The sequence below is a fragment of the Aethina tumida genome, chromosome 5 (assembly GCF_024364675.1).
Source record: "Aethina tumida isolate Nest 87 chromosome 5, icAetTumi1.1, whole genome shotgun sequence".
Taxonomy (NCBI): Eukaryota; Metazoa; Arthropoda; class Insecta; order Coleoptera; family Nitidulidae; genus Aethina; species Aethina tumida.
In genome coordinates, this window is record NC_065439.1 from 1,730,124 (window position 1) to 1,756,095 (window position 25,972).

At 24.6% G+C, this 25,972-nt stretch overlaps 1 protein-coding gene across 3 annotated transcripts; it reads right to left on the reverse strand.

The window, feature by feature from the left end:
- Window positions 1–1,154: 1,154 nt before the first annotated feature.
- On the reverse strand, window positions 1,155–19,981 carry LOC109605765 (neuropeptide F receptor). Of its 3 annotated transcripts, none has more exons than XM_020022354.2 (5): window positions 19,813–19,981; window positions 10,082–10,359; window positions 4,941–5,183; window positions 4,279–4,536; window positions 1,155–1,974 (listed from the first exon to the last, which is right to left on the reverse strand). In XM_020022354.2, exons 2-5 carry the CDS (start codon window positions 10,286–10,288, stop codon window positions 1,465–1,467), a joined length of 1,218 nt encoding a protein of 405 aa, XP_019877913.1. In that variant the 5' UTR covers window positions 10,289–10,359; window positions 19,813–19,981; the 3' UTR covers window positions 1,155–1,464. The 3 variants fall into 3 exon arrangements, with proteins under 3 accessions (XP_019877913.1, XP_049823426.1, XP_049823427.1); XM_049967469.1 differs by having other exon boundaries at window positions 10,082–10,446; XM_049967470.1 differs by lacking the exon at window positions 19,813–19,981 and adding an exon at window positions 17,098–17,114.
- Between the last annotated feature and the right edge of the window lie 5,991 nt (window positions 19,982–25,972).

Below are 25,972 nucleotides of genomic sequence, written 5' to 3' on the forward strand. Positions count from 1 at the left end.
CTTGTAAACTCGTAAACTCGTAAACTCGTAAACTCGTAAACTTGTAAACTCGTAAACTTCTAAACTTGTCAACTTCTAAACTTGTCAACTTGTAAACTTGTAAACTTGTAAATTTGTAAACTTGTAAACTTGTAAACTCGTAAACTCGTAAACTCGTAAACTTGTAAACTCGTAAACTTGTAAACTCGTAAACTTGTAAACTTGTCAACTTGTACACTTGTTAACTTGTAAACTTGTAAACTTGTAAACTTGTAAACTTGTAAACTTGTAAACTTGTAAACTTGTAAACTTGTAAACTTGTAAACTTGTAAACTTGTAAACTTGTAAACTTGTAAACTTGTAAACTTTAAACTTTAAACTTTAAACTTGTAAACTTGTAAACTTGTAAACTTGTAAACTTGTAAACTTGTAAACTTGTAAACTCGTAAACTCGTAAACTCGTAAACTTGTAAACTTGTAAGCTTGTAATCTTGTAAACTTGTAAACTTGTAAACTTGTAAACTTGTAAACTTGTAAACTTGTAAACTTGTAAACTTTTAAACTGGTAAACTGGTAAACTCGTAAACTCGTAAACTCGTAAACTTGTAAACTCGTAAACTTGTAAACTCGTAAACTTGTAAACTTGTCAACTTGTACACTTGTTAACTTGTAAACTTGTAAACTTGTAAACTTGTAAACTTGTAAACTTGTAAACTTGTAAACTTGTAAACTTTAAACTTTAAACTTTAAACTTTAAACTTGTAAACTTGTAAACTTGTAAACTTGTAAACTTGTAAACTTGTAAACTTGTAAACTGGTAAACTGGTAAACTCGTAAACTTGGAAACTCAGAAAATTGAACACTTGAAATCTTAAAAACTTGAGAACTTGAAAACATGTAAACTTGTGAAGCTGTAAGATTGTAAATTTGTAAACTTATTGATTTTTAAAATTTTATTGTAATGTTCTCAATAATATACTTTTTTAATTTAATTTAAAAATTTAAATCTAAAAATTTAGTTTCCAATTAAAAAATTGAAAAATAAAATTCAAATAATTATATAAATTATGGTTCTTAATTGTATTTTCTAGTAAATCAAATTCAAGTAAAATATTTTTATACTTACCCTGTTTACTCCTTGTTTAGGATATGAGGGGATAATAAATAAATAACGATTATATAAAAAATTATTTACTAACACATATATACATCTTATAAAAAACACTTATACATCTTATAAACATATAGGCCATAAAAAATATGTATAAAAGTCTCAGTACACTATTTTATAAATAAATAATTTCAATCTGAAGCATTAACATCGTGGACTCTCCGATGTTATTGCTCAGAGATTATTTATATATTATTATATAAACATATGTGGATACAAATACAGTGCAAACATATAATTTATATACATAAACATATACATGATATTATTAAAGGCTTATCACACTAATTACCCTGTTCTTTCAAATTAATAATTTAACATTTAGTAAACATAGACAGTTCGGTGGTGGCGGTTTGGCACGGCTGATAATCGGTCGTCACCGTCACCAAGTCCGGCTTGTTCCGCCTCGACACGTTGGCCTGTTTGGTCAGCGCCAACGTCTGCGACTCCGTGCCGAACTCCGGCTTGCCTTTGACGCACAAAATGTCCTTGAACTCCTTCCAGAAGTTCTCGTTCAGACACCCGTACAGGATGGGGTTGGAGCAGGCCGACGACATGCCCATCATGTGGCAGACGGCGTAATAGACCATCATGGACTGGCTGGAGAAGTCGTTGTTGGATGAGAAGTCGGCGATGACGTTGTACATGTTGAGCGGTATCCAGCTGACGCAGAATATGACGGCGATCGAGCCGAGCAGCAGGTTGGTGCGCTGCAGCTTGCGCCCGCGCAGCTCTCTGCGCTTCTGCTGCGAGTTGTCGTTGGCGGTCACGAAGCCGGACGCGAATCTGTAGCGCAGCTTGTACGAGATTCGGATGTACGCCACCTGGAAACAGTGATTTCCTAATTTTTCAAATTATATCAAATTGTAACTAGGAGTTTTGGACTTTTCAAAACTTTTTAAAACATTTTAAAACAATTAAACAACTTGCAAACTTTTAAACTTGTCAGTTTGTCAACTTGTAAACTTGTAAATTTGTATGACTGTAAACTGGAAAACTTGAAACTTGTAAACAAGTAAACTAATAAACTTTAAAATTTTAAAATTTGTAAACTTGTGAACCTGTATGACTGTAGTTTTGTAAACTATGAATTTGTAAACTTGTAAGCTTGAAAACATGTAAACTTGTAGACTTCTAAGATTGTAAACTTGAAAACCTCTAAATTTGAAAACACGTAAACTTGGGAACCTGTAAGATTGTATACTTGTAAACTTGTGAATTTGTAAACTTTATACTTGTAAACTTGTCACCTTGTCAACTAATCAACTTGTAAATTAGCAAATTAATAAAGTAGAAAACTTAAAATTTTTAAAACTTGTAAACTTCTAAACTTGTTAGCTTATAATCTTGAACACTTGAGACTTTTAAATTAGTAAAACAATAGAAAAATAAACTTGTAAACTTGTAACCTTGAAAGTTTGTAACTTTAAAAGCTTTTAAACTAAAAAAAATTTAAAGCTTGTGCGTTTGAAAACTTATAAGTTTGTAATATTAAAAACTGTAACTTGTGAAATACTTGAAAACTTGAAACCTTGGAATCTTGAAAACCTGAAAACTTGAAAACCTGAAAACTTGTATACTTGTAAACTTGTAAACTTGTAAACTTGTAAACTTGTAAACTTGTATACTTGTAAACTTGTATACTTATAAACTTGTAAACTTGTAAACTTGTAAACTTGTAAACTTGTAAACTTGTAAACTTGTAAACTTGTAAACTTGTAAACTTGTAAACTTGTAAACTTGTAAACTTGTAAACTTGTAAACTTGTAAACTTGTATACTTGTAAACTTGTACACTTGTAAACTTGTAAACTTGTAAACTTGTAAACTTGTAAACTTGTAAACTTGTAAACTTGTAAACTTGTAAACTTGTAAACTTGTAAACTTGTAAACTTGTAAACTTGTAAACTTGTAAACTTGTAAACTTGTAAACTTGTAAACTTGTAAACTTGTAAACTTGTAAACTTGTAAACTTGTAAACTTGTAAACTTGTAAACTTGTAAACTTGTAAACTTTTAAGCTTTTAAACTTGTAAATTTGTAAAGTTGTAAAGTTGTAAACTTGTAAACTTGAAAACTTGAAAACTTGAAAACTTGAAAACTTGAAAACTTGAAAACTTGAAAACTTGAAAACTTGAAAACTTGAAAACTTGAAAACTTGAAAGCTTGAAAACTTGAAAACTTGAAAACTTGAAAACTTGAAAACTTGGAAACTTGAAAATCTAAAATCTTCAAAACATGGAAACATAGAAACTTTGAAATTTAGAAACTGGGAAACTTGAAAACTTATAAAATTGTGTACTTGTAACATTGTAACCTTGAAAACTTGTAACCTTCAAAGTTTTAGAGCTTTTAACTTTGAGAACTTGTAACTTTGAAAGCTGGTAACCTTGAAATCTTGTAAACTTTTATACTCTTATATGTCTTTTATAGTTTTATACTTCATATATACTTTTATACATTACTTTTAGACTTCTTTTAAATATTTAATCATTTTCAAATCATTGTCAGCAGTCTCAGTAGTGTAAATATGAGTTAGGCAACCTAGTTTACATTTAGTAAATAATATTACTTAAGTATATGAACATTTTAAACAAATTTATTTTATAAAATCGTCATGTTTTTAAAGGTTTAATTTTAATATTTTGATTCGATTTAAATAAATTTTGAAATTTCCAATTATAACAATATTTTTATACTAAAATTGTTGATAAACCCAATCTAAAATAAAACTTTTTTGTGTTAGTGTGTTTTGTAGGTGCGGCCTCAGAAAATCAAATATTGATTTCTTGCAATATTGTATTTTAAATTACATTTGCGAGGAGTTCCATTTTGCTAGTGTGAAACATGATTTATTGTTTGGGTCAACTTCATTAATTTCCAGACTATTACGGCCACACAATGTAGTCTTTGCAAGACAAATAAATTGAATTAAAGTGGTTTTATTTAAAATAACGTTCTCCAGGGGGAAAATAAATTTATTTACCTTGAACATTAATTTTGAACATTTATAGTCTCATTTTAATTATTTACAAAATTATGTGTCTTAAATATGAAAGATTTAAAGACAATAATAATGAATCAGTGATTATTAATAAAGATGTTTGAATGTTAATAATTAATAACTCACCGAAACAATGATGATTGGCAACGTGTACTGAAAAATCAACGAGAACACCGAATAATACGCTCTGCCATGTTCCATCGGCCAATTTTCGTAACAAAAGGTCAAACTTAAATTGTTACTGTCGATTTTCACGTTGTGCGTGCTTATGTGCCTCACTACGAACAAAGGAAGTGCCAACACCACTGCCACACTCCATATTATCAGCAGGATCAAAAGTGCACCGAACAGCTGCAGACTCTCTTTCGTCGGATAAACTATGACCTGAAGGTAAAAAAAAATAGTTTTAATAAGACCTCAACCTCTCAAAGGCACACCCCTTAAAGAGGTTGAGGTCTCCCATGAGATTGTTCAGTTCCTGCTGATTAGGACAAATAATGAATAATTGTTAAATCTGCCTCAAAGATTGTGCCATTGTCTTCAAGACATTTCTGGGGCATCTTCAGACAGCACTGAAAAAGTGCTGAAATATGAAATGAAGGCTTCAGGATGCTGAGTCTGGGTTAGGATATATTTGTAGCTATTGTTCCTTCCTTTAGATTTTATATTCAGCTCAGAAATTTCAATTATGACTTCAAAATATGTCTTTACTTACTCAATTAGTCTGTATCTCAAAAACTGTTAAAGATATAGAAGAAATCTGTTGAATTCTGTGCTGTTTAGCTCACCTGGTACCTGTCCAAAGCGATGGCAGTGATGGATATGGTCGAAACGTAGGTGCTGGTGGCTTGCAGCATCCCTATCATTTTACAGACGAAGATGTTATCGCCAAGAGGAAAGTACTTCGTCAGTATCTCCATCAGAGTCAAAGGCATCGTCACCGTGCACAGTAACAGATCAGCAACCGCCAAGTTGACGATGAACATGTTCCTCGGCGTTCGCATCACCGGCTTCCTCACCACAGATATTATCTGAATCAAACATAAATATTCAATTAAACCGACAGCCATTTAAATTGATCCCATAAATCATTCGTTCAGCCAAATTCCGATTAAATTCAATTCAAGTTCGGCCAAACACCACCCCCTAAAGCTAAATATAGAATGTTGACTTTTCCCCCGGGGGTGGCTGGGAAATTTCAATAGTTATGGGAACGGTTTTTAATTGCTAATTAATTGTGAATTTTCTTTTTTTTAATTAGTTAAAGTGATACGAATAGGTGTGTAAATTATTCGTTCACGATTACGGTTTATTAATTAGTACGAATGTTTCTTTTGTGCGGATTATATTTTCCTTCAGTAAATACAACAAAAAGAAAAATTTTTAGTATTTTTAATTGTCAGACATTTATTAGAAAAATCGCATAAATAAATTCTAATTCTAATTATATAAAGAAACAAAAATTATTAAATAAAAAATAATTTATTTTTTTATTATTTTAATTATTAAATTAGAAATTTCGATTTTTCAGGAATCTCTATTTATTCTTAAATCTATCTTGTAAACTTGTAAACTTGTAAACTTGTAAACTTGTAAACTTGTAAACTTGTAAACTTGTAAACTTGTAAACTTGTAAACTTGTAAACTTGTAAACTTGTAAACTTGTAAACCTGTAAACCTGTAAACCTGTAAACCTGTAAACCTGTAAACCTGTAAACCTGTAAACCTGTAAACCTGTAAACCTGTAAACCTGTAAACCTGTAAACCTGTAAACCTGTAAACCTGTAAACCTGTAAACCTGTAAACCTGTAAACCTGTAAACCTGTAAACCTGTAAGCCTGTAAACTTATAAACTTATAAACTTGTAAACTTGTAAACTTGTAAACTTGTAAATTTCTAAACTTGTAAACTTGTAAACTTGTAAACTTGAAAACTTGAAAATTTGAAAACTTGAAAACTTGAAATCTTGAAAACTTGAAAACTTGAAAACTTGAAAACTTGAAAACTTGAAAACTTGAAAACTTGAAAACTTGAAAACTTGAAAACTTGAAAACTTGAAAACTTGAAAACTTGAAAACTTGAAAACTTGAAAACTTGAAAACTTGAAAACTTGAAAACTTGAAAACTTGAAAACTTGAAAACTTGAAAACTTGAAAACTTGAAAACTTGAAAACTTGAAAACTTGAAAACTTGAAAACTTGAAAACTTGAAAACTTGAAAACTGGAAAACTTGTAAACTTGTAAACTTGTAAACTTGTAAACTTGTAAACTTGTAAACTTGAAAACTTGAAAACTTGAAAACTTGAAAACTTGAAAACTTGAAAACTTGAAAACTTGAAAACTTGAAAACTTGAAAACTTGAAAACTTGAAAACTTGAAAACTTGAAAACTTGAAAACTTGAAAACTTGAAAACTTGAAAACTTGAAAACTTGTAAACTTGTAAACTTGTAAACTTGAAAACTTGAAAACTTGAAAACTTGAAAACTTGAAAACTTGAAAACTTGAAAACTTGAAAACTTGAAAACTTGAAAACTTGAAAACTTGAAAACTTGAAAACTTGAAAACTTGAAAACTTGTGAACTTGTAAACTTGTAAACTTGTAAACTTGTAAACTTGTAAACTTGTAAACTTGTAAACTTGAAAACTTGAAAACTTGAAAACTTGTAAACTTGTAAACTTGTAAACTTGAAAACTTGAAAACTTGAAAACTTGAAAACTTGAAAACTTGAAAACTTGAAAACTTGAAAACTTGAAAACTTGAAAACTTGAAAACTTGAAAACTTGAAAACTTGAAAACTTGAAAACTTGAAAACTTGAAAACTTGAAAACTTGAAAACTTGAAAACTTGAAAACTTGAAAACTTGAAAACTTGAAAACTTGAAAACTTGAAAACTTGAAAACTTGAAAACTTGAAAACTTGTAAACTTTTAAACTGTTAAAAATGTAAAATTCTAAACTTATAAACTTGCAAACTTGTGACATTAAAAGCTTCTAAACTTGAAAATTTTAAAGCTTATAACTTGAAAACTTGAAAACTTGAAAACTTGAAAACTTGAAAACTTGAAAACTTGAAAACTTGAAAACTTGAAAACTTGTAAACTTGTAAACTTGTAAACTTGTAAACTTGTAAACTTGTAAACTTGTAAACTTGTAAACTTGTAAACTTGTAAACTTGTAAACTTGTAAACTTGTAAACTTGTAAACCTGTAAACCTGTAAACCTGTAAACCTGTAAACCTGTAAACCTGTAAACCTGTAAACCTGTAAACCTGTAAACCTGTAAACCTGTAAACCTGTAAACCTGTAAACCTGTAAACCTGTAAACCTGTAAACCTGTAAACCTGTAAACCTGTAAACCTGTAAGCCTGTAAACTTATAAACTTATAAACTTGTAAACTTGTAAACTTGTAAACTTGTAAATTTCTAAACTTGTAAACTTGTAAACTTGTAAACTTGAAAACTTGAAAATTTGAAAACTTGAAAACTTGAAATCTTGAAAACTTGAAAACTTGAAAACTTGAAAACTTGAAAACTTGAAAACTTGAAAACTTGAAAACTTGAAAACTTGAAAACTTGAAAACTTGAAAACTTGAAAACTTGAAAACTTGAAAACTTGAAAACTTGAAAACTTGAAAACTTGAAAACTTGAAAACTTGAAAACTTGAAAACTTGAAAACTTGAAAACTTGAAAACTTGAAAACTTGAAAACTTGAAAACTTGAAAACTTGAAAACTTGAAAACTGGAAAACTTGTAAACTTGTAAACTTGTAAACTTGTAAACTTGTAAACTTGTAAACTTGAAAACTTGAAAACTTGAAAACTTGAAAACTTGAAAACTTGAAAACTTGAAAACTTGAAAACTTGAAAACTTGAAAACTTGAAAACTTGAAAACTTGAAAACTTGAAAACTTGAAAACTTGAAAACTTGAAAACTTGAAAACTTGAAAACTTGTAAACTTGTAAACTTGTAAACTTGAAAACTTGAAAACTTGAAAACTTGAAAACTTGAAAACTTGAAAACTTGAAAACTTGAAAACTTGAAAACTTGAAAACTTGAAAACTTGAAAACTTGAAAACTTGAAAACTTGAAAACTTGTGAACTTGTAAACTTGTAAACTTGTAAACTTGTAAACTTGTAAACTTGTAAACTTGTAAACTTGAAAACTTGAAAACTTGAAAACTTGTAAACTTGTAAACTTGTAAACTTGAAAACTTGAAAACTTGAAAACTTGAAAACTTGAAAACTTGAAAACTTGAAAACTTGAAAACTTGAAAACTTGAAAACTTGAAAACTTGAAAACTTGAAAACTTGAAAACTTGAAAACTTGAAAACTTGAAAACTTGAAAACTTGAAAACTTGAAAACTTGAAAACTTGAAAACTTGAAAACTTGAAAACTTGAAAACTTGAAAACTTGTAAACTTTTAAACTGTTAAAAATGTAAAATTCTAAACTTATAAACTTGCAAACTTGTGACATTAAAAGCTTCTAAACTTGAAAATTTTAAAGCTTATAACTTGAAAACTTGAAAACTTGAAAACTTGAAAACTTGAAAACTTGAAAACTTGAAAACTTGAAAACTTGAAAACTTGAAAACTTGAAAACTTGAAAACTTGAAAACTTGAAAACTTGAAAACTTGAAAACTTGAAAACTTGAAAACTTGAAAACTTGAAAACTTGAAAACTTGAAAACTTGAAAACTTGAAAACTTGAAAACTTGAAAACTTGAAAACTTGAAAACTTGTAAACTTGTAAACTTATAAACTTTTAAACTGTTAAACCTGTAATATTCTAAACTTCTCAACTTATAAACTTGCAAACTTGTGACATTAAAAGCTTTTAAACTTGAAAATTTTAAAGCTTATAACTTGAAAACTTGAAAACTTGAAAACTTACTTGAAGTAATTAATTACTTTATCTTACATTTAGAACTTTTGCTAATTGTTACAAAGTTATGTAGGAATTCTTAAAGTAATTTAATAAATGAACGTTAATAAAATAAACTCCTTTAATTGTTATTCCAATTAAAAATAAATTTAATTTTCGTCCTAAACATAGACAGTCTCAAAGAGCATTTGAATAGATCACTCATGTCTAATTTATGTCGCTAAATAACTTTAACTTAACGTTCAACCTCTCACGTTCCCCGACGTTCCAATTTAGAGCACATTTCATTAAATATTGATCCTTTCAAGCTTTCGAAGGTTTATTAGTTTACCAGAACGCTTGAAAGCTGTTTATTTATTACCGATCACCTAAAGAACCGATCCGTTTCAATAAATACTCAAAAGACAAACCCTAAATTTGAGGGTAAGCACGCGAACGTCTGTCTGGCAAGGGTCGCAACCAAACTGCAACTCCCACTGGTGCCGTTGTGGTCGGTGCGGTCATGAAACCCAGAAAACTAGCCTGGAAGTTTTTCGAAGGAGTAACTCAATTTGTGAACGCCAAACTTCCACAATTAACTCAGTTACCGTTCCACGTGCATGCAATTCCAATATTAATTTTAGCTAACAATAACAACAACAAAATAAACAAAAACAGTTATTGTTTCGGGTGGAAGTCATGAAAGCGTTTCGTGTTTTAATGTACCTCCTGCACGTTATGACTGGTACGCCTGGAGCCATGTTTCTCGTACAACGTGGGTCGTAACTTTGAAATTAGACACATACATGTTGGTTTATGATGTAATGGTCTGAACTACGAACAAAATGGATTGTTTGTCGATGTCTTGTTACAGTATTGATGGATAGTTTTAGGTAGATTAGCATGTTGGCGCCTCCATCATTTTTTCAATTAGTTTCAACACATTTTTAATAACAGTTTTTATTATAAATTGTTGCAGCATAATTTCCTTTGAGTCCCCCCCAAATTGCTCACTCCTTTTGATCCTCCCCAACGACACAAAACACCATCGTCTGTGAACTTACGACAAGGGTGTTGCCAAGGGCCCCCAGAACGATGAGCACGCTGTACATCACAATCAACGTCGAATAAGCCGGCTCGTCTATCGCCCTGTTCATGAGATACCGGTCCATCAGCTTCGGATCGACCGCGTTGCTCTGGTTCAGTATCGAATCGTCCATGGTTCTGTCGTCGTAGGCGGGCGTTGTGCAGTTGACGGTGACTGATGCCATTTCGGGGGTTTTTGGCTGATGTACTGTGGTGATCAGCCGTTCGAACGGATGTCTGTTGGGTCCAGCATCTTCTGTGAAAGAATTGTGATGGTTAGTTGTGTGATGGTGACAGGACGTGCAGCTACATGCAGGCTTTGCACGTCATTGATGCATTTAACCTAAAACTATAGTAGTTGCCTTATATTTTAATTGATAAAATTACTATTTATTGTTAATTAAATATAATCAATTATTTTATACTTTATTTACAATAATTACACTGTATTCTTTTTATAATTATTCATTTTCTAGCTATTTCCTATTTAATCTAGTTTAAACCTATTTAAAATCAACCTAACCTAACATAACGTAACCTAACCTAACTTATTAGGTTTTTCATTTCTATTGTATATTAGATGATTTTTGACGTTTTAATCGTCGTTCCATAAGTTTTCAATTCAATTGAAATCAGGATTGGTCTCAACTTCTTGAACATCTTGTAACACAAACTAAATTAAAGGAATTTTATTATTTTTATATAACAATGTGCCAAAAATTTGGGAGATTTAAAAAATTTAATAACTAACAAATAAATAAACTAAACAAATTCAAAGTTTTAAGTATAATTTTCTAATTGAATTTTACAAAAACTTTTAATTTTTATAATTAATAATAAATATTTGGATAATTTGTTTATTAAAAAATATATAAAATATAATTTTGCTTTTAAGAAAATAAAAAAAAAATAAATCTTAAATATTTATATTAAGTTTAGGTTATCTATTTTTTAATAAATTATTTCAATATTAATAAATAATTATAATTGTAATAATAAGAAGAAATTTAAATATATTTCAGACCACATCTAATTTTTAATAAATTAATTAAATTTATTAAATTATAAATAATTATAATAACTATAATATTTTACATTTAATTTTCATATTAAATATTTAATTTTAACATACACATTAAAAATATATAAAAATTTATTTTATTTCTAAAAAATTACAAAATGTTATTAAAAAATAATTAAAATATATTTTGATGTTAAATAAAAAAACACCTTATAAATATTTACATTAAGTTTATGTTTATTTTTTAATAAATTATTTCAATATTAATAAATAATAATAATTGTAATAGTACAAAAAATATTAAGAAAAAGAAATTTAAATATATTTTAATTTTTTTAAACATATTTCAGATCATACCTAATTTTTACTAAATTAATTAAATTTATTAAAATATAAATAATTATAATAACACAAAAATATTAATAAAAAGAAATATTTTAGAATAATATTTTGTCAACTTAACAAATTCGTTGATTTATATTTAATTTTCACATTAAATTTTTTTGAAAATTTTTAATTTTTACTTATAATTTTTTAATATTCACATTAAAAATATATAAAAAATTATTTTATTTCTAAAAAATTAAAAATGTTATTAAAAAATAAATAAAATATAATTTTAATTTTGAGAAAATAAAATAAAAACTAATCTTTTAAATATTTAAATATTTTCATTAGTTTTATGTTAACTATTTTTTATAAATTATTTCAATATTGATAAATAATAATAACTTTAATAACACAAAAAATATTAAGAAGAATAAATGTAAATATATTTTAATTTTTTAAACATATTTTAGGTCATATCTAATTTTTAATAGATTAATTAAATTTATTAAATTATAAATAATTACAATAACACAAAAATATTAAGAAAAAGAAATATTTTAGAATAATATTTTGTCAACTTAATAAATTCGTGGTTTTATATTTAATTTTCATATTAAATTTTTAGAAAATTTTTAATTTTTTCCTTTATTTTTTTAATATACACATTAAAAATATATAAAAAAATATTTTATTCCTAAAAAATTAAAAATGTTATTAAAAAATAAATAAAATATAATTTTGATTTTAAGAAAAAGAAATATTTTAGGATAATATTTTGTCAACTAAACAAATTCGTGGTTTTATATTAAATTTGTAAAAAATTTTTAATTTTAACGTTTAATTTTTTAATATACACATTAAAAATATATAAAAAATTATTTTATTTCTAAAAAATTAAAAATAAAATAAAATATACATTTGATTTAAGAAAATAAAAAAAATAAATATTTAAATATTTACTTTAAGTTTATGTTTTCTATTTTTTAATAAATTATTTCAATATTCATAAATAATAATAATTGTAATAATACAAAAAATATTAAGAAGAAGAAATTTAAATATATTTTAAGTTTTTTAAACCTATTTCTGATCATATAATGACACAAATATTAAGAAAAAGAAATATTTTATAATAATATTTTGTCAACTAAACAAATTCGTGGTTTTATATTTAATTTTCATATTAAATTTTTAAAAAATTTTTAACTTTTACATTTAATTTTTTTAATACACATTATATTTCTAAAAAATTAAAAATGTTATTGAAAAATAAATGAAATATAATTTTGATTTTAAGAAAATAAAAATAAAAACAAATCTTTTAAATATTTATAAAGTTTATGTTATCTATTTTTAAATAAATTATTTCAGTATTGATTATTAATAATAATTGTAATAATACAAAAAATATTAAGAAGAAGAAATTTAAATATATTTTAAGTTTTATATTTCAGATTATATTTTTACATTTAATTTTTTCATATACACATAAAAAATAATTCATATAATAATTATAATAACACAAAAATATTAAGAAGAAGAAATGTTAAAGTTTTAGTAAACATTTTTTAAATTTTATAAAAATTTTAAAATGTTTAAATTTTATTTTCTTATAAAATTTTTTGAATTTTTTTATTTTAAAAATTAATAATATCTGTTTTGATTTAAAGATTTAATATTTTGACATAGATTTATTTACTTTTTTTATATTTAAATAAACTTAAATCTATTTTATAATAAATTTATAATAATATTTAAAATAAGAAATATTAAAATGGCAGTAAATATTTAATGATAAATTTTCGTGGGCAAATGGTTCCATCACATCTCCGTATAATTTTTGTATGTGATTGGATAATATCTGATCTCACATTACCATGATTACTTTGGAGTGTTTCCAACATTTCTATGTAAATTTGTTGTCATAACGAGCAACATATTTGAACTTTCCCCCGATTGAATACGTGTGAAATATCATAAGAAGATCCCACCCTATCCCAGCCATCCCTCCAGAGACTCGACGTTACTTCGATATAAAGGAAACTGACCAATTCTTTAGACAAGTCAATAAAATTTGACCCATATTCAGTAATTTTTAATCATAAAATCTATTCATATTTATAATTGAAGATTAATAATCGGGAAAAATTGATTAAGAGTGTTTTCATCTTAAATTGACCAACTCCCCCAGTTACATTCTTCCCTTTATCATACAACTGCCTTTATAATTTTAATAACTTCCGGTTATTATATTCGTCGTTTGATCACAATCCGGAATTAATTTCTGTCAGCAATATAAAAGGACCTTTACTGAATGTTAATACCAATTTGAATATTACGAATCTCCCCAAAACTGTTTGTAAAGCCAATGTAAACGGTCGAGTCAAATGAAAAGCTTTTCCGTAAATTATCAGTAAAGTTGTGAAATACGAAACGATTAACCATCAATTTTCCCTCAGGGGGGGGGCGAATCGATTTGTTCCATCATAGGCAGTAAAAGCAATGCATTACCTTTTTTTGCCCCTAATAATGGTATAATTTAAACGTAATTTGTCCGGGAAAATCATTAAGAATAATCGACCTCCGTACTTTTTCAACAGCTTAGGTGGAAAATGAGCAATTAAATAAATGATGTAATTGAAAAACATTGTGCCAGAAACTATATTCCAGTTATTTATAGAGAATAATTGGCAAATTGATGCGCATAAATTTTTATCTATGTTTTTTTATTATGATTGATGATTCGAAATGTGTTTATTCAGTAGTAAAAAATCGATATAAATTGTATACATTAGTTTAATAAAAATATCTGTCGAATTAACACATGTGATAACACAGTAAATTAGAATGAATGGAATTTTAATCTATTAATCACAATATATTTGTTGTAATGCATGTTATCATATTGTTTTATGATTATAATTAATCGAAATGAAATAATTTCATTTATAAGTATATCACTAAAATAATAATAAATAGGTTTTAGATTTATTTTTAATAATAATTACCAAACAAAATGTAGTTTCTGTATTAAATGAATTTGGAATGATTTGTGGGATTTCCCTGCTGAATAATTTGTTTCTGCACTATGAAAAATAAACAAATTAATGTTATAATCAATCTACAAATATTTTTTATAAATATACACAAAAATTAATTATTATAATCAATTAAAATGTGGTTTAAATGAACATAGTTCTGTATTATATGAATTTGTGATGATATGTGGGATTCCCCTGCTGAATAATTTGTTCCTGCACCACAAAAACTAAAAAAAAATAATGATATAATCAACCTACAACTATTTGTTATAAATATACACAAAATTTAATTATTATAATTATATAAAATGTGGTTTAAATGGATATTTTTCTGTATTATATGAATTTGTGATGATTTGTGGGATTTCTCTGCTGAATAATTTGTTCCTGCACTACGAAAACCAAAAAAAAAAAAAAAATTAATGGTATAATCAATGTACAACTATTTGTTATAAATATACACAAAATTTAAATTATTATAATCATATAAAATGTGGTTTAAATGAACATATTTCTGTATTATATGAATTTGTGATGATTTGTGAGACTCTCCTGCTGAATAATTTGTTCCTGCACTATGAAAACTAAAAAAAATTAATAATATAATCAACCTACAACTATTTGTTATAAATATACACAAAATTTAATTATTTTAATCAAATAAAATGTAGTTTAAATGAACATATATCTGTATTATAGGAATTTGTGACGATTTGTGGGATTCCCCTGCTGAATAATTAGTTCCTGCACTATGGAAACCTAAATTAATTAATGATATAATCAAGCTACAACTATTTTTTATAAATATACACAAAATTAATTATTATAATCAAATAAAATGTAGTTTAAATGAAAATATTTCTGTATTATATGAATCTGTGATGATTTGTGGAATTCCCCTGATAAATAATTTGATCCTGCACTACGAAAACAAAAAAAAAAATAATGATATAATCAACCTACAACTATTTGTTATAAATATACACACAATTTAATTATTATAATCAAATAAAATGTTGTTTAAATGAACGTATTTCTGATTTGATTCTGATGATTCCCCTGCTGAGTAATTTGTTCCTGAACTACAAAAACTAATAAAAATTAATGATATAATGACAAAATGTGGTTTAAATGGACATATTTCTGTATTATATGAATTTGTGATGATTTGTGGGATTTCTCTGCTGAATAATTTATTCCTGTATCATGAAAACTAAAAAAAATTAATGATATAATCAACCTACAACTATTTTTTATAAAGATACACAAAATTTAATTATTATAATCATGTAAAATGCGGTTTAAATGGACATATTTCTGTATTATATGAATTTGTGATGATTTGTGAGATTCTCCTGCTGAATAATTTGTTCCTGAACTAAGAAAACTAAAAATAAATAATGATATGATCAATCTACAACTTTTTTTTATAAATATACACCAAATTTAATAATTATAATCATATAAAATATGGTGTAAATGGACATATTTGTGTATTATATGAATTTGTGATGATTTGTGGGATTCCCCTGCTGAATATTTACATTTACATAGTATCAACATTTTTGACAAATCATAAATAATCTTTTTGTTATTTGTAACCTTTTGCCACTAACACAATTTTAATGAATTTGAAAAACAATTCGTTGAAGCCTCCCAAAGCTTATATTTAAGAAATAACCAGAAAAATGGTTAACGAAGAGCCACGACTAAACGGTTTTACGTCGACGTCGCGGCGCACTCCCGCTAATAGTCCCTAATTACGCGTCCCGAAGGATAACGGAGGGCATTAAGTGCGTTGCGGACCGCAACACATTCTTGCCCATCTCCCATTTACTAAAAATTAACTATTATAGTATAATAAATTAATTAAATTGTTGCTGTCAATTAACGAAGTCGTTATTTAATGTGGGGTGTACAGGAGAGAACGAAAACAAATACGTGTATGTACCGGTCTGGTCTCGAGTTTATTGTTCAAGTTCGACGTGGAGGGTTTTTTATGTGCACCTAATGAATTGTTTACCCTCCACTCCATTAATATTTATCTACCACAAACAGGCAATAAAATACACGAGATATAAAAATAATTACATTAACCATAAATGTACATAATCTGCGAAACAAAGTGATAATCAATCAGTCCGCAGGAATTTCTGATCTGATAAGATGAGCAACAAAATTTATTTATTGTTACATAAACCAAAAACGAAAAGACTAAAATCAATACCCAACAAATTAATCGTACTGACCATAAAATATTTCCACCTCAGGCTTTGATTTTTAATTAAAAATGACGTAATCAGTCCCTTTTATGTACAGTAACGTCATTATAAACTGGATAATTGATAGAATAGATAATAGAATTCCACGATAGATTTGATTATAAGCTCACCCCCTTAAAATAAAACATGAATAAAACATCCACCGTGCCGAATATGATATTTTAAAAACGTCCACTAAAATATTAAAATATGTGAGTAAGATGAAAATTGAAATTCAAGATGCAATAACATTTTGCATGCTCACAAGATGTTCGAGTTGTCGTACGGAAAAATGTTAAATAAAAGTAACATCAACCTTTTGTGAATAATAAATTACTTACGACTCAATGTAGCAAAACAGTTCTCGAAATACTTCAACATTTTGCTGCACTTTGAATGGCAAACAAATAAGTTAATTAAATTTTAAACGGGCTAATGGAATCGACAAGGTCTGAACAAACCGCAATTAATTAATTAATTTAGTGTTTTGCCATTTCTAATAAATAGTAATATACGCAAATGGTATGATTCCAACTAAATATATTGGGGGAAATTCCAAAGCTTTTTAACTCTGATGGACCCTTAATTCTTTAACCTCATATTTTTTTAAAAACAAGAAAAAAATGATGTGTATACATACAACTTTTAAAAGTACTGAAAGAGTTTTAAAACTCCCAGTAATTAATTTTACTCAATTATTATTATTATTATTAAATTAAGAACTTGCTGAGTTCTTAAATGTGTAACATCTTAATTTCTCTTATTTATTAAATTTGGAATTATTATGTAGTTTTTTTAATTTTTAAACTCTCATTTTATTATTATTAATCACTGAAATTGAACTAATGAATTGGTGAACTTTTTAACTTTTAAATTAATTAAGTTTTTAATATTATTAGTCTTTCATTTTTTAATGGTTGAAGCACCCTATTTATTCTTACTACTTAAATTTATATTTATTAACTTCATTCTAGAATTCTAGACATCATTAACTCCTTAATTTTTAAATTTTTACATATTTAAATCTTTTGAACAACTCTGTTTATTTCATAAATAGTAATTATCATTCAAACTTTTGAATTCTTAAATTCGTTAAGTTATTCGTTAATATTAATTTTTTAAAACATTGAATCACCATCTTGAACCTCCTAAATTATAAATTATTATCATAAATTTTCCTAATTCTTAAATTGCATTTATTATTTAAACTCTTGAATTGTTGAACTCCTTAACTCCTAAATTCGTTAAGTTTTTAATATTATGGATATTATGCATTTATTAAATTGTTGAATCAACCTCTTAAATCTCCCAAATTTCATATTATTTTTCTAAAATTATCTATTTCTTAATTTACAGTTATTAAACTACATTCTAGAATTCTTAGAACTCCTTAACTCTTTAATTCTTTAATTTATACATATTTGAACCTCTTGAACCAAGTTTTGGAATTTTTAATTCTTAAATTGTAATTAAAATTTAAAATCTTGAATTGTTAAACTCCTTAACTCTTAAATTCGTTAAGTTTTTATTATTATGAATATTATGAATTTATTAAATTGTTGAATCAACCTTTTGAACCTCCCAAATTTCATATTACTTTTGTAAAATTATCTATTTCTTAAATTTACAGTTATTAAACTTCATTCTAGAATTCTTAGAACTCCTTAACTCTTTAATTTTTTAATTTTTATATATTTGAACCTCTTGAACCAAGTTTTGGAATTTTTAATTCTTAAATTGTAATTAAAATTTAAACTCTTGAATTGTTAAACTCCTTAACTCTTAAATTCGTTAAGTTTTTATTATTATAAATAGTATGAATTTATTAAATTGTTGAATCAACCTTTTGAACCTCCCAAATTTCATATTACTTTTGTAAAATTATCTATTTCTTAAATTTACAGTTATTAAACTTCATTCTAGAATTCTTAGAACTCCTTAACTCTTTAATTCTTTAATTTTTACATATTTGAACCTCTTGAACCAAGTTTTGGAATTTTTAATTCTTAAATTGTAATTAAAATTTAAAATGTTGAATTGTTAAACTCCTTAACAATTAAATTCGTTAAGTTTTTATTATTATGAATATTATGAATTTATTAAATTATTGAATCAACCTCTTGAACCTCCCAAATTTCAAATTATTTTTTAAAATTTATCTATTTCTTTAATTTGCAGTTATTAAACTTCATTCTAGAATTCTTAGAACTCCTTAACTCTTTAATTCTTTAATTTTTACATATTTGAACCTCTTGAACCAAGTTTTGGAATTTTTAATTCTTAAATTGTAATTAAAATTTAAACTCTTGAATTGTTAAACTCCTTATTATTTTCTATATTTTTAAGATCTTGATGGTTGAATCTCTCTGTTGAACTTTCTAGATTGAAGTTCTTGATTTTAAGTTATCTTAATTCTTTAACTTACAGTTAGTAAATTTATTCTAGAACTCCTTAACTCTTTAATTTTTGAAATTTTATACGTATAAACCTCTTAAATAACTAAATTCTGTTTAACTATATTATTTAAAATCTAATAAACTCTTAATTTTCTTAAATTTTAAAACTATTAAATTCTTGTATACTCAATTTTCTAACACTTAATTATTAAAATTGAGTTCTTCGAATTTTTAAAAAGCTGACTCTTGAACTTCTTCAAAACTTTTAAAAAATACCTTAAGATGTGTTAAACTCGTTAATTTTGAATTCAAGAAATTTTATATTTTTGAACTTGTACATTAGAATCAATCTGGAATTTTTTAAAATTTAAAGTTTTCAATATTTGACTTTTTGTAAAACTTAAATGTCGAATTTTTTTATTTCTGAAAACTTACTAAAATATAGTATTCATTAAATTTTTACTTTATGTTAAATAACTTTGTCTAATATTTGATTTATTGATTAGTTATTAGAATATTGATTGATAAAAATCTTAAATATTTAGATTTTATATTAAATATTTAATGAATATTTGTCACAATCACAAAAATACACAAATTAATTTAATTCCATTGAATAAAAAACTAATTTAAAACAAAAATATCAATAAGATAACTCACCAAATTTAATTAAACACAACAACCCCAACAAACCAAACTTGATTAATTAAAGTCGCCACATCAAAGTCCGGAATCTAAAGCCGCAATGGAAACTAAAGAAACGTTCGACGCACACCGACGCTCACCGGACCGGACGCCGCTTCACCCGGCAAACTTTCCGGACTGGAAGAGCGACGCGCTTAAACTGTCCGACGGTCCGGACGTCGCTGCCTATTATACGGAGGCGTCTCGGTGGGACGTCGCGGCGCATCCTCACTCTAATTATGTGTCCGGCCCGATCAGTCTTTGATCTCGCTTTTTTAATTGCCGATGTTCGATGGTGTGGGTCCGGAGGAACGGTTAATGAATTGTTTGTGCTGCACTCCATTAACGGTTATCTTCGGCAAACAAGAGAGGTAAGTGAGGCGGGCTGACGGGGGCGGCGTAAAAATTATTAATTTAACCACAAAGTTAATGTAATGTGTCATATGTTGAGTGTAATCTGTAACACGTTTCGGAGCTGGTGGAGTGCGAATCGATCAATCATGAGCCAATTACCGGAGTCGGGTAAGTCGGTCTGACATCTCCGGGGATTTCTGAAATATATTACATCGGATAATCAGCTTATGGCAATATGTATTTCTGTATTTTTATGTGGCGTTGTGTAATCACCATGAGAGGAGATCACGATTTTGTTTTATTGTGGGCGGTCAAATTACTTTCTAAATACAATATACTCTCGATACAACATGTTAATTCTATATATAGAAGTTAATTCTCTATTCTAATCTAATCTATAATAGTTACTCAATTAATTGTCTTAATTATGTGCCTCTCATACTTTTAAGTTTTAAATTGAATGTCTGTTTCCATTGTTTAACTTTTTAATATCTTTTATTTCCTTTGCCCAAAGTGAAACTTGTTCTTCCATTAAATGGTTGATTCTATTAATTTTCATAAATTATTCATTTTTTATTATTATTCAAATCTTAAATTTTGTTTCACTCTCTGTAACTGTGATGTTTTAAATTCATTTTATGTTTTTAATTATTTGTGTCAGTTCTTTTAATTCTCTTAATTAATTTTGGTTGATTCGATGATTTACTGTTTGTTTCTTATTTAATTAATTATTTTAGTCCTCGTTGTTTTCGTTGCTTCCTTAATTAAATCACTTTCTTAATAAATTAACTTTCTTAATTTTTTTAGTTCTCTAATAAATTTCAGATTTCTGGTCTGTCAATTTTTGTTCAATTCTTCAGTATTAAATTATCTTAACTCCAATATTTTTTAATATGTTATTATTAATTGATAATTTTTTTGTTTTAATACCTTTTTTTAGTTATCTAAATTATCTTACCTATCAATAATTATTTTAATTTTTTAAACTATTTAATTTTTATTTCTAATTTAATTTAGACTTTCAAATATTCAATTATTTCTACATTTCTCAACCATATCATAACTAACTAAACTTTTTTAGTTTCCTTAATGTTCTTCAAGTTTAAGAAACTTTCTCGATTTCATAATAATTTTAAACATTTAACACTTACTCTTAGTGTTTTAATTTTCCATATTTTCTATATAAACAAATTTTATTTTATAAAAAATTTATGATTTTTTAACATTTTTTTTTTAATTCTCTTCATTAATTCATTAAATCTTAATTAATTAACTTTCTAATTTTTCTTCATTTCCTTAATTCTCTTTTAACTTTGTGATTTCTTCTGAATTTCCACATTTGAATTTTCTCAATTCTCATATTTTAAAATATATTAGTAACTATCTTAATTTTCCTAATTTTTTATTTCAATTCTTTTAATTATCTTAATTAGTATAATTTTCGTAGCATAGATCATTTTTATTATTATTCTTCCAAATTTCTTAATTTGATTAGTTTTAGTAATAATTTTAATTAGTTTTCCCATAGTTTTTAATATATTATGAATTAATTGAAAACATTTTGTTTTCATTTCTTTATTTTAAATCACTAAATTTTCTTATTTCTTTTTAATTATCTTAATTTTTCACTTGATTTATTTTATTTTCTAATTTTTAATGTAGATCTTTAATTATCCATATTGACTCAAATTCCATAATTTCTCTTTCTATAATTACCTTTTTTTTTCAATTAATTAATTACATTTTTTAAATTCTATTAATTTTCTTTAGTCTTTAGTTTTATTAATTTTATTTACCTTTATTTCTTCGATTTCTCTTATTTATTTAATTTTTTCATATTAATCATTTGAAATTTCCTTATTCCAATAATTTTTAACACGTTTTTTTTTTTCATTTTTCTTAATTCATTAATTTTTTCAATTAATTAATTTTATTTTTTAATTTTTAATGCAGATCTTTAATTATCCACATTGACTCAAATTCCATAATTTTTCTTTTTAATTACCTTTTTTTCAATTAATTAATTATATTTTTTAAATTCTATTAATTTACTTTAGTCTTTAGTTTTATTAATTTTATTTACCTTTATTTCTTCGATTTCTCTTATTTATTTAATTTTCTCACATTATTTATTAACATTTAGATTTCTTTTATCTCCTTAATTTTAATAGTGTCTTCAACTTTGAATTTTTATTTTTTAAATTATGTTATTACATTAACAATCTTAATATTTTGATGATTGATTTTACTAATTGTTCAATTCTATTAATTTTCAACAATTAATTTTTTTATCCTTTCATGTCTTTAATTTTCTACTTTTTTCTATTAATAATTAATATTAGTCAATTTAAAAAATATTCTTACCCATTTTTAATTTTTTTATATTAATTTCATATTTTGTAAACTAATCACCTTTTTTAATTTTATTAATTTTTTGCTGTATAAATAATTTTTATTTAATTATATTTATTTTTTCTCTCTTTCAATTTTTTTATATATTAACAATTAATTAGTAATCATTACTAATCTTAGAAAATTTCTTATTTTTCTTTTATATTTTGTAATTTTTGTAATTTTTCTAATTTCTTTTAGATATTCTTTACGTATATTTTTCTATCAAATTTCTTAATGATCCTAATTTTCCATGTTTCCTTATAATTATTTCCTTTAATTTTCTTTCAATTTACTAATTTTGTCCCTTTTATTTCTCAATTTTTAGCTTCTTGAAAATTCTCATGATAATTCCTCATATAAATTTATTTTTTATACAATATTTTAATTTTGTCAAATGACTAAATTTTGTTAAATACACAATTTTTTTAATTATGTTAATTTCTTTTATAATATTTAAATATTATTAATTGTAAAAAATTTAAGATTTATTATTAATTTATAATTATTAAATATTTTTATTTTAATAATAATATTATTAACTTTTTTAATATATAATATCAAAAATTATGAAAATATGTAAATTATATATATATATATATATATATATATATATATATATATATATATATATATATATATATTTTTAGTCATTAAATTTAATTAAATTTTTAATTTAAATTTTAATTTTTGTTATTATTTAGATTAGATTAGAAATATTTTTAATTTAGGTAATTTTTTAGGCTACATTTAAATTTTTAGGATGAATTTTTTTTTTATTTAAATTCATTTATTAAAACTATTTATTCTTGATTTCAATAGTTAATTAATTTAATTAACTTATATAACTTAATTAGTACATTCTTTGTGTATATGTGATTTAAAAAGCAACTTAACAGATATTTTCAGACATATTTAGATATTTTTCACACATTTTCAAATTTTCAGATATTTTCAGATAATTATTCATATTTTCAGATCTTTTTAGATTTTCAGATAATTTCTGATTCTGATTATTAAAACTATTTATTCTTGATTTCATTAGTTAATTAATTTAATTAACTTATATAACTTAATTAGTACATTCTTTGTGTATATGTGATTTAAAAAGCAACTTAACAGATATTTTCAGACATATTTAGATATTTTTCACACATTTTCAAATTTTCAGATATTTTCAGATAATTATTCATATTTTCAGATCTTTTTAGATTTTCAGATAATTTCTGATTCTGATTATTAAAACTATTTATTCTTGATTTCAATAGTTAATTAATTTAATTAACTTATATAACTTAATTAGTACATTCTTTGTGTGTATGTGATTTAAAAAGCAACTTAACAGATATTTTCAGACATATTTAGATATTTTTCACACATTTTCAAATTTTTAGATATTTTCAGATAATTACAGACTTTTAGATATTTTCTGATTTTCAGATATTTTCAGATAATTTTTCATATTTTCAGATCTTTTTAGATTTTCAGATAATTTCTGATTCTGATTATTAAAACTATTTATTCTTGATTTCATTAGTTAATTAATTTAATTAACTTATATAACTTAATTAGTACATTCTTTGTGTATATGTGATTTAAAAAGCAACTTAACAGATATTTTCAGACATATTTAGATATTTTTCACACATTTTCAAATTTTTAGATATTTTCAGATAATTACAGACTTTTAGATATTTTCTGATTTTCAGATATTTTCAGATAATTTTTCATATTTTCAGATCTTTTTAGATTTTCAGATAATTTCTGATTCTGATTATTAAAACTATTTGTTCTTGATTTCAATAGATAATTAATTTAATTAACTTATATAACTTAATTAGTACATTCTTTGTGTGTATGTGATTTAAAAAGCAACTTAACAGATATTTTCAGACATATTTAGATATTTTTCACACATTTTCAAATTTTCAGATATTTTCAGATAATTACAGACTTTTAGATATTTTCTGATTTTCAGATATTTTCAGATAATTTTTCATATTTTCAGATCTTTTTATATTTTCAGATAATTTCTGATTCTGATTATTAAAACTATTTGTTCTTGATTTCAATAGTTAATTAATTTAATTAACTTATATAACTTAATTAGTACATTCTTTGTGTGTATGTGATTTAAAAAGCAACTTAACAGATATTTTCAGACATATTTAGATATTTTTCACACATTTTCAAATTTTCAGATATTTTCAGATAATTACAGACTTTTAGATATTTTCTGATTTTCAGATATTTTCAGATAATTTTTCATATTTTCAGATCTTTTTAGATTTTCAGATAATTTCTGATTCTGATTATTAAAACTATTTGTTCTTGATTTCAATAGTTAATTAATTTAATTAACTTATATAACTTAATTAGTACATTCTTTGTGTATATGTGATTTAAAAAGCAACTTAACAGATATTTTCAGACATATTTAGATATTTTTCACACATTCTCAAATTTTCAGATATTTTCAGATAATTACAGACTTTTAGATATTTTCTGATTTTCAGATATTTTCAGATAATTTTTCATATTTTCAGATCTTTTTAGATTTTCAGATAATTTCTGATTCTGATTATTAAAACTATTTATTCTTGATTTCAATAGTTAATTAATTTAATTAACTTATATAACTTAATTAGTACATTCTTTGTGTGTATGTGATTTAAAAAGCAACTTAACAGATATTTTCAGACATATTTAGATATTTTTCACACATTTTCAAATTTTTAGATATTTTCAGATAATTACAGACTTTTAGATATTTTCTGATTTTCAGATATTTTCAGATAATTTTTCATATTTTCAGATCTTTTTAGATTTTCAGATAATTTCTGATTCTGATTATTAAAACTATTTATTCTTGATTTCATTAGTTAATTAATTTAATTAACTTATATAACTTAATTAGTACATTCTTTGTGTATATGTGATTTAAAAAGCAACTTAACAGATATTTTCAGACATATTTAGATATTTTTCACACATTTTCAAATTTTTAGATATTTTCAGATAATTACAGACTTTTAGATATTTTCTGATTTTCAGATATTTTCAGATAATTTTTCATATTTTCAGATCTTTTTAGATTTTCAGATAATTTCTGATTCTGATTATTAAAACTATTTGTTCTTGATTTCAATAGATAATTAATTTAATTAACTTATATAACTTAATTAGTACATTCTTTGTGTGTATGTGATTTAAAAAGCAACTTAACAGATATTTTCAGACATATTTAGATATTTTTCACACATTTTCAAATTTTTAGATATTTTCAGATAATTACAGACTTTTAGATATTTTCTGATTTTCAGATATTTTCAGATAATTTTTCATATTTTCAGATCTTTTTAGATTTTCAGATAATTTCTGATTCTGATTA